Source organism: Callithrix jacchus, chromosome 11 (genome assembly GCF_049354715.1).
Source record: "Callithrix jacchus isolate 240 chromosome 11, calJac240_pri, whole genome shotgun sequence".
NCBI lineage: Eukaryota > Metazoa > Chordata > Mammalia > Primates > Cebidae > Callithrix > Callithrix jacchus.
The window spans coordinates 123556907-123567073 of record NC_133512.1 but is presented as its reverse complement, the minus strand read 5'-3'; the positions used below and the strand labels follow the sequence as shown (position 1 = coordinate 123567073).

At 34.6% G+C, this 10167-nt stretch overlaps 1 protein-coding gene across 4 annotated transcripts in view; it reads right to left on the bottom strand.

Annotated features, from left to right (window-relative positions):
- Positions 1-8028: 8028 nt before the first annotated feature.
- Positions 8029-10167, bottom strand: part of IQUB (IQ motif and ubiquitin domain containing) — a 64409-nt gene continuing 62270 nt past the window's right edge. For all 4 annotated transcript variants that reach the window (XM_009003157.5, XM_078343879.1, XM_035254861.3 and 1 more), the window contains one exon: positions 8029-8756. In XM_009003157.5, the coding sequence (XP_009001405.4) occupies positions 8574-8756 (183 nt within the window). In that variant the 3' untranslated portion in view covers positions 8029-8573. The remainder of the gene's footprint in view (positions 8757-10167) is intronic.

Below are 10167 nucleotides of genomic sequence, written 5' to 3'. Positions count from 1 at the left end.
AAAGACTTTCCTTTGCTTAAGGAGAGAAAAAATATCCATGCACTGAGAGTCTATGACATTTTATCTCTTGTATGAATATCAACAAAATTATTAAAACACTATTCACTTACACTATAAAATTAATGGTATTTATATAATTCTGGAAAACTTGACAGCAGAAGGTGGAAAGAAACCAATAAAAAATTAAGTTGCTCATTATCATTTTAAAGATATATGTAAATCAGAAATATTTTGCTCCTAGAGCCCAGTGGTACAAGGTGTGCTAGGCACATGATCAGCGATCAGCTGTGGTTTGCTAAATTGAATCAAATTGAAGAGCATGATAAAATGTTTCCAATGTTATCCTCCTGAGCCTATTGAAATTCCTATCTGGTTCATGGTTACTGTAGACCTTAAGTTCTAGAGATGCAAAGCACCATAGAGATTATCTGGGTCAAACAGTTCCATTGTATGCTTGAAGACATTAAGTTACTTATCCAAAATCACAACACGAGGATTAAAACTCAAGTCTCCTCAAGGTACCTCGGTATTTTTCAGTAACACCTTCTGAATTTTAGCTTATGGTGTGCATATATATTCCTGCCTAAACATGTATAAGAACACTATAGAATCGTATGTTTGATTTCCTGTGCCACCTGTGAAGTTAGTCACATTAGACAATGTATTTGTATATGTGACGAACATATAGTGGGTAATGTACACTGAAGTCAGTAATGCTAATTGGCATTCCTTCTGGGGACAAGTGAAGTATGACTGCATTTGCCCTCCTGAGTAATGCTGGAAAGTGAAAACACAAATCATTGCACAGAGGGTGTTATTTTGTTTCCTGGTTAGAACTACCTGTCCAGGCACAGAGTTGATATTTTCCAACAGGTAAGACTATAGAGTTTTCTAAGACATATTTAGCCTCTCCCACAATGAAGCATCAGAACAATTCAGAGAATAGTGAGGGTAGGAGGGAGAAGACACCAATCTTAGGATGCTTTAATATTAAAACTTAAAAGCATTTATCATCTGGATTTTATAGATGAGCAAATTACTATGAATAAAATAAATTTACACTGAGTGAACACTCTCATTTCTTAGATTAGTTTTTAAAATCTAGTGAATTCAGCTGATGTGCTGACTTTATAACTTATTTTAGAGAAAGTCATTTTTATGCCCAAAGTTAAATTTGCATTACATATATAATTACATATAAATAAAAGCCTGCCTCACACTTTCATTCTCAAAAAACTATGCCTTTAAGTTTATATGTGATTCTGGGAACATAATATGCAGAGTCAAAATAAACAAAAAAAAATGTGACTAAATTTTTTTTGGAAAATATTGCTTTTACTAAAATAATAGCACTTGACTACTTTGCATTTTTATAAAATAAAATTACATTGAATACACAATACAATACATAGGTTTGTTGAATATAGCTAAATCACTGCTTCTAAGAAAATTTATAGCATGGAATGTTTATATGAGAAAAAAAAAGGTTTCAAATCAATTATATAAGTTTTGGACTTGAAGAAACGAGGAAAAGATAAGCAAATTAATCAAAGAAAGTAGAAGCAAGGAATCAGTAAAAATAAGAAAATAATCAATGAGATAGACAATAACAGAAAAAACTTGAATCAGAAGTTTGTTTTTTGTGAAGTAAAATAATAATAGATAAACCCCCAGCAAGATAAACTCTTGCTCAATAAAAGAGAAAAATCACAAATTATCAATGTCAGAAATAAAGGAGGTTATATTGGTAGAAATTCTGTATATACACAGTGTCTGCTTAACCCTGGAGAAGGCAAAATTTTTGTAAAGAGGACATAAGATGCATTGACTATGAAAGAAACAATTTATCAACTGGGGTGTAACAAATTGAAAACTGTTACCTGTGAAAAACATGACAAAGTTAAACCAAAAGCCACAGATTGCAAGAGACAGTATCTATAATTCATGGACCTGATGAAATACCTGTATCCAGAATATATAAAGATCATTTATACCTCAACAACAAGACAAACAACCCAAATAAAGAAAGAGCCAAAGACTTGAAAATAAAACATTCCTTTAAGAATTTGGAATCTTCTTTATGAGTGCCATTATAGGTTGTCAGATTTATGTCCTCAAAAATATTGCTTTTAATAAAAGAATAATGCTTTATTATTTAATTTTTTCATAGCCTTTATACTGTGTATTAATGTTTTTAAAACAAAGTATTGTTATGAGTTATCAAATACCTAAGGCTGCTTTCCTTCACATGCTACACTTCATGGAGAAAGCCTAGCCAATATGTGACATTGTTGTTTACACAATGAAATTTACCTCTAAGAATTATTGCACAGGAGTGTAGAAAAGATGGTTAAAAAGGTAGATCAAGATGTGGTAGGTAAAATAATAATGTAATTTAAAAGCAGAGGAAAAATAGCAGACATCAAATTTTTTCTAAAAATAATCTCTGGAATTTTCTTCAAAGAAAACAATTACAAAAATATACTTTGTAATACAAATACAGAACTGGAATTTTGTTTAGCAGGTGATAATTTCTTATTCTTTATTCTAAAGAAACTTTTTTAAAAATTTCAATTCAACAGTCCCATTCCTAGCTACTTGATGTGCATAATAGAAATTAAATACTAGTTTCTTACTTACAGTGGGAAATAAATTCCAGTTCTATTCATACCAAGTTAAAAACAGGTAAGGAGAATAGTGCTATCACAATACATAATGTTTATTTATTCTAATAACAGATATTCTTTAAACTTTCACATCGTTATAGAATATTTGTAAAACAATTAAGCCTGAAAAGTTTAAGACCACATTACAGTTCTTTTGTTTCCAAGCCAATCAGTCTCCTGAAGTTTGAGAGAATTACTGGCTTTACAAATTAGAAGAGAGAGAATTACTGAATTGTTGCCTCCCTAAAATTGCCCAGCTGCCTCTAATTTGGGAAAGATAAATGCAGGTTAGGAAGATCACTGGAAACTGCCAAACAGAAGCCAAGCTGAGTGGGAGGAGAGAAACTGAACAATCCATTTACAGATCAAGCTCTTGTGAAGGGGAAGAAGTATTTTCTGAGGAAGTGCCACAGAAAGTTTGTAATAAACTCTTTAAATTCATAGCTGCAAAGTATCAGCAGTAGCTGTTCCCTCTTCATACACCTGGAACCTTCACCTTTATAAAGCAGAGGTCTGTCTCTTTTCTTTTTTTTTTTTTTGGGTGGGGGGGAGGAAGGCAGGAAGGAAGGGAATAAGGACGGTAGGGAGGAAGGAAGGAAGGAAGGAAGGAAGGAAGGGAGGAAGCGGGGAGGGAGGGAGGGAAGGAAAGAAAGGAAATCAAGCAATGAAAGAGACATTGCCGACCTGGATCTAGAGGTTTACAAGTTGATTTCCTTTTTTTTGAGAGAAGGAAAGAAAAAAAAAAAAGTAAAGGAGAGGAAGAAAGAGGAAAAGAAAGAGGGAGAGTAAATGGAAATATTGCTTTATTTTCAATAGTTTTCATATACATCAAAAGGAAACAGTAAAGATAAAGAACGACACTAAAAACGACACTAAACTGGAATTAGGCTACAAGGGCTGTAGGGCAAATTTCCACCATGTCCTGTCACTGTTCTAGGGTTCACAACTACATATGCTACTACAAGAAATGGTCAGTCATTAGAAGGGAAGTCTAATTCTGCCTGTTTTCATCCCACATTCTGCATATAAAATAAACAACAAAAAAATCATGCTGTCTTCCAAAACAATATAAACAAGCAAATGTTATTCATTTAACAGACATTACACAATTCCTGTGTTCCGTATGCTTTCACAAAGACATTCTAATTCTTAACACCCGTGCTGCTGAAGTGTTTCCCACCTCACTTAACAGACATAGACACAGAAACTATCAGCCTGTCTACATGGGTTCCTTGAGGGTATGGATAATATGTTACTTTACACTGCGGCCCCAAGGCATAACAACCAGCCCACATTAAACTCAATAAATAAATAAGTTTTGGAATAAATGAGTAAATGAATGAATAAGATACAATTAGGCTGATCTTGAAAAATGCATAAAATTGGAATAAGCAGAAACAGGGAAGTGAAGGTAGAAAAAATACCACGGTGGGGGTGGCAGGGAGGGGAACCCAGCATGTGGAAATGCATATTACCAAAGAGAGATAGGCTTATAAGCATAGATGGCAACATAAAAGCTATTAGGAAAAAATAATCCAATCTCCTTCTTTCATAACTTGTGCTTGTACCTAATTCACTTCACAAATCTAATACTGATATGAAAAACCCAATGCCAGTAAATTACTTTGTCAGAGTCAGAAAAATATAGACTTCTGACTGGTGCAAAAACTTTCATATTCCGCTCAAGATCTATTTGTTTCTGTATCCCTCATGGTCATCTTCACACTAAGTGACTTGAGTCAGCAATAATTAGACATTTCTGAACTCAGTTTTGATATGTTCTTAATTTGTTTTGAATGATGTAAAAATGTCAACTCTCTAGAATCTGAGAGCATCACTTACAGCATGCCTATGTTGGAATTTATTCAGCATTGTGCGTCAAAGTGAAGAAATTCAAATTCCGTTTATGTTTCACAAACATAACTGTTGACAAGTTGCTATGAAAAGCAGACATTGACTCTGTCATTACTGCCAGTTACTCATATCTGAAAGGTTCATAGTTTAGTATGTATTTTCCTTTCCTGATTCCATAAATGTATAATTTTACATAAATATTTCCTTCTGAATTATCAGGAGCAAAATTTAGTATAGGTATGTTTTTAAATTTTAAAATCATTAATAATAGTTTAATCTGTCTTCTATGTGTGTTAGAGGTACATAAGAATTGTTTAATTTTAATCTGCCATGCATTAAAAGGATTATCAGAACTCTCCTAACCAAGAGCACCTAACATACTATTTTCTTGATTCAATTCTTTTTCAGGTCTCCCTCTGAAAGAGTCTCACTTTGAAATATATATTACTGTTCTACGAAATACAGTGTGTGTTAGTTTTTGGAATCCAAAATGATGTTTTATGATGTTCATTATGTAATCATATATTATTATCCCTATAGGCAGCTCTTGGATCCAGAAAGCAATATGGTGTATCACATCTAATGGCGCCCTATTATCACAGCGAGGGCGCCATTAGATGTGATACACCATATTGCTTTGCTGGATACACTCCTGGAATATCATTTAGAGTTGCCAGAGACTATAACTTAGAAAATTGGTGAGAATAAAATAATCTTATAATAAAAAAATATGAAAATGCTGTTTTCAACTAGCTATTGGTAGCTTTCAACTTATGGAAAGTAGAAATTTTAGCCTGTTGATTTAGGAAGACACACTTAACTATTTGGACTCTAAAGAATTGCTTTGTGAGTCTCAAATTCTGATTCAATGGAAATATTACTGTGTTCCCTGGAGAAACTCCTTCCTTGGACATTAAGACCTCCAAGTCCATTGAGTCCAAGGCCAAAGGGATGGGAAATGATAATTCTTTATGTAGGTTATGTGGTATAATAGTGAAAGAGGTCACCCTCTGCTTTATTCTTTTGTCTCCAGTTCCATGCATTCTAAAAATAGGAGAGACAGTAGTATCTATTAGCCAGCTCTACCCATGATTTCCCAACCTGTGAATTCTGGCTGTGAAGTAGACAGCACCAAATATAGCCAATTATTTTAGGCATTCATTGCATCCTGTCAGAAAGCACTCTAACCTCGTAGGGTATTGTCACCCAGACAGTGCCCAAACTCACCATTTAGTAGGCTAGTTCATTTGATTTTATAAAGGCACATATAGGTAGGTGATAAAGACATGGTAAAACCAATGAATTCAGTGAGCATGAATCCATTGTCTCACTTCCTTCTCTGTAAAATGAGTTCCTTCGTTGAAGGCAATGTAATTTGTGATACCATAGTGATGAGTAAGGCTTTCTGTACAAACCTGAATGATTGTATAGACAGAAATAATGTAAACATAGAAGAAAATCCATATGTCTAATAAAAATCTATATTCATGAGAAAAAAAAATGTTTGCCCATTCCATAACAGAAAGGATCCAACATAATCAACCAGTCACCAGATGGCCAGATAGTTTTCCTGGGGAATAATGCCCCTTTGTGGCCTTTTATTGGCCTGTGTTGTTGGTAGGTTAGACACCTAGCAGTGGCAGTAGCCAAATCAACCTTTGTGAAAAAAATCTCTGTGGTTAAGCCCATGAATAAGCTCCATCTCTACCATCATAGTCACTTTGTAAATGGACCCATGGAGTAACCACCAGAAAGGATAGCAAAAGAAGCTGACTGGCATCCGCAGGAGGAATTGCCTTGTCCATTTGAATACTGACAGCTTCTTCTGCAGCGAATGCCACCCGGAGCACTCTCACCTTGGTCACGCCTATCCACATGCATCTCCCCCAGAACTCCTTATCACCAAGTTTCCAGCATAATTCTTCCCAGGTCTCTTCTGTTGAACAACCTTTTAGCTGCTTCCCATAGATCTGTTTAAATTTATACTAGCAGCCATCTCTCATCCCACAAAAAATGTACCACCTTTTCCTTCTGATAGAATTTTTTTCCTTCTGATAGAATTATCTTTATCACTGCCCCCATGACCATCTCGTGTGGAGTTGTAACAGTGACCAGCATAAGACCAAAAAGCAGATAGGAGAAACCGAGGGAATACATACCCTCACCTCTTTCAGACTTCAAATTTCCTGTCCTCGCCTCTCCGTTTTACTCAGTAAGTCTTCCATTCCAGCTGTTTCACCCTTGGGTCAACAGGGGAATTCTAAAATCCTTTATTTCCCCATCTCTGGCTATTTTCTTCTCACTGCCTGCCACCCCAACCCGCCCTGCTTCCTCCCCAGCCCTTCCTTCTCTGAGCTATGGGATTCTCCTGAAGCGTCTTATAAAATATCTAGCCATTGACATTCCAGTGGAAACCTGCATTTGTCTGTGCTAAATTGCTGCCAGTTTATTAGTGATCAAAATGGTCCCCAATCTAGTCCCACCTGTAATTTATTGTTTAGAGAGGTACCAGATTTGTCTATGAGATCTTAACAAGGACTACATTATGGCAATTTCCTCCTGGATGTTACTTTCTTAACAAGTGCCATGTGCTGTGCTTTGGCCAAGCAAGGAAAAATTTTAGATATCCTACAAAATGTGTTGCTAAAATGTTGTCAAATATTGAGATAGAACAAATATTTAACTTCTAAAATTCACTAAACTTAAGAGAACAGCCTCATTAATTGTTGACTGAAATTACAACAAAATTCATATGTCTTTATGTATATATAATTATGTTGTGTGTGATAGTGGGTAAAATACTGCTATTTGAATTAAGGATTTTCACTTTTAATTTTTTCTCCACCTGGATACTGTCTATTTAGCCCTCCAAATCTACTCTTCCCCCTTACATACTCTTCCCTTGCTCTTTGCCTTGAAGCCGTAAAAATTATGTCCACTAACTCCTACCCCTTCTGCTTTCCTTTTGGGTTTGGCCAGTGAGAAACCCAAGCAGGAGACTGGAGGAAGGGAGAAGTATGAAATTGAGTATTTCTCTAGTTCATGAGATTCTCCTATGCCTGGCTGGCTGTTCCCTTCACAGCTAGTCACTGAGCCTCTATTATCTTCTTTACATTCTCTCTGGGTTCTCAGACTTTCTCCCTAAGTTCATTTGAGACTAGAGAGAGATGGCCTGTCTGATACTGGCCCTGGGTTCCTGCACTATTATTCCTTAAGTTTCCCTACACACTACCCACACCTTGTAATAAGGCCCTTTGTAAATAAACTCTCCTTGGCTTAAGCTATATTGAGTGTGCCATTCATTTCTTGTTAAGACTGACTGGCAAACCATTGTTCATCACTAGGTCCCTAACCTCTATGTGGTCAAGGTCACTCCTTTAGTTTATTGGAGAAGTGGGTTCTTATGGCTTATTTAATCAAGTTTATTCTTCTTACAGAGTTTCACCATTGCCCACAGGGAGTTTTTCTTGCATATGCTAATAGCTCTAGAATGAAAGTTTTATGTTAATTTACAAATAGTTTCAATTGTTTTATTGGGATTATGAGAAAGATGGAAGATGAAAGCACACAATAAACTGCAAAAATTCAAATGTATATACTAAAATATACATTCTTTTATCCTACTTATAGAAGTTTTCAAGAAAGAGCATTTTATGTTTCCTCCCATCCCTATACTGATTAGCTTCCTATAACTACATTTTATCTAAAATAAATAACGTGAAAGTTAAGTCTAGTTTTTATTTGGCTGTTAGATTTTAACTATAATATACTTGAAATTTTTAAAAATTTAATGTGAAAATACATTTTAAAATGTTTTCTGTAATGCAAAATATTAATTTCAGTAACAAAATTGTATTTCAATTTAGCACTGACGTCCTAACAACAAAACACATATATAGAAATGTTTTCTCTTTATAGAACTCAAAATAACATAAAAAACAAAAAACAAAATCAATAAACAGATTAAATTTCATTTCCACACTCTGTGACCTCTGTATTACCCTATTAGCAGTGAACAAAATACCGATCATCAAACCAATACTCCTGGATCATCTAAGGAGGAGGCCTCTGGGATTCTATAATCTTAGGTGTCGTGTCTGAGCGATATTTCTGTCTGATCTCATCTATTTCACCATCATCAAGTATAAATGAAGCCAGCACTGGAATCTGAGAAAAATAGTTCTTAGCCAGGATATGTTTGTGTTTGATCTTGTGAATAAATGAGGGTTCATATCCCTGCAAAGAAAAAAATCAAATTCTAGTAAATATCACAGATATATTTTGCCAGGTAAAAATACTGTCATGCTTCAGTGCCTTTGCTTGTCAATTCTTTCATCCCAGACTACATCTCTTTTTCTCATGTTGCACATCATCTTTCATGACTCAGCTCCTATGATACTTACATCTGGAAGTTTTCCCCAACTCTCCTTCTGACTTCTCTAAGTTTAAAGCACTGCTAGTTACCAACTCAATATTCATTCTCTCTTCCATTTGTACTGGAGGCCTGATTTTATATAGGGTGTGATGTGTCAAGCTTTCTTAGCCTTTATTCTGAAGGTGTCTAGTTAGGGTATATATATATAATCCATTATATTATGAATGTTATATATATTGAGGTTAGAAAAAACAAACATAACAATATAACAAGGAAAGTCTGAGAAACCGTTACCACCGAGAAGAACCTAAGGAGACAAGACAACTAAATGTCTTCTGTAATTATTTAATTATATACAATATATATAACCTTATATAACTATTTATTTATTTGAATACAGCCTTTCAAAGGAACTTTTAAGAGTGGGAAGACTCACCTATCAAGCACATTTAGCTTTTTGCCATTACTGAGAGGTATATGTAATGAAGATGACGTAGCTATCCTATCACTAAGAGTCCACCAAGCATGAGAGTGAAAGCTGAAGATTAAATATGGCTGAGGACAAGGTAAGACAACCTGTATTTCTGAGAACAAGGTGGAGCCACCATACTAGCCCCAAACTGCCAAACTTTGAAATTCTTGTTATGTAAGAAAACTAGATCCCCATTTGATTAAGTCATTATAAATTGCTTATTCTGTTCTTGTAGGTGAACCCAAATGCAGCTGAGACAACAAAAAATGTTATATTCATTAAATTTCCTTGTTTCTCTGTAATTAGTACAGTATGTGGCACATACAAAAGTAAATTCTGGTTAAATTAATAAATACAATCTATTACCTATTAATCTTAATTGGCCCTCTTTTCAATCAAATCACAAATACTACCTCTACTTCTTCCTAAAATTTATTTTCTGAGAGTAAGACATTCCTTCAATAAAGGTCTCCTCAGAGGGTCAAATCAAAGATAAAACAAAGTCCTCACTGAAAGGGCTAAAGGAGCAGAAAGCATTATATAGGAGTATCCTGAGCTTATTTTAAAATTTCTTCTTAACAGAAAAATTTACTAGTTTTAAATAGTCATCTTTTGAACTAATCTAACTTTGTTTCTACTTCTTAGCCAATACTTCATCCAAGAAAAACTAATACACTTTATTATGCTATATTAACTTACATATGTACAGGACCTTATAGGTTTTCAAAGTGTCTTTACAGAACTATAAATTATTAAATTTGAGATAAATTATGATATATGTGTTCAAGGGACTAATAGAT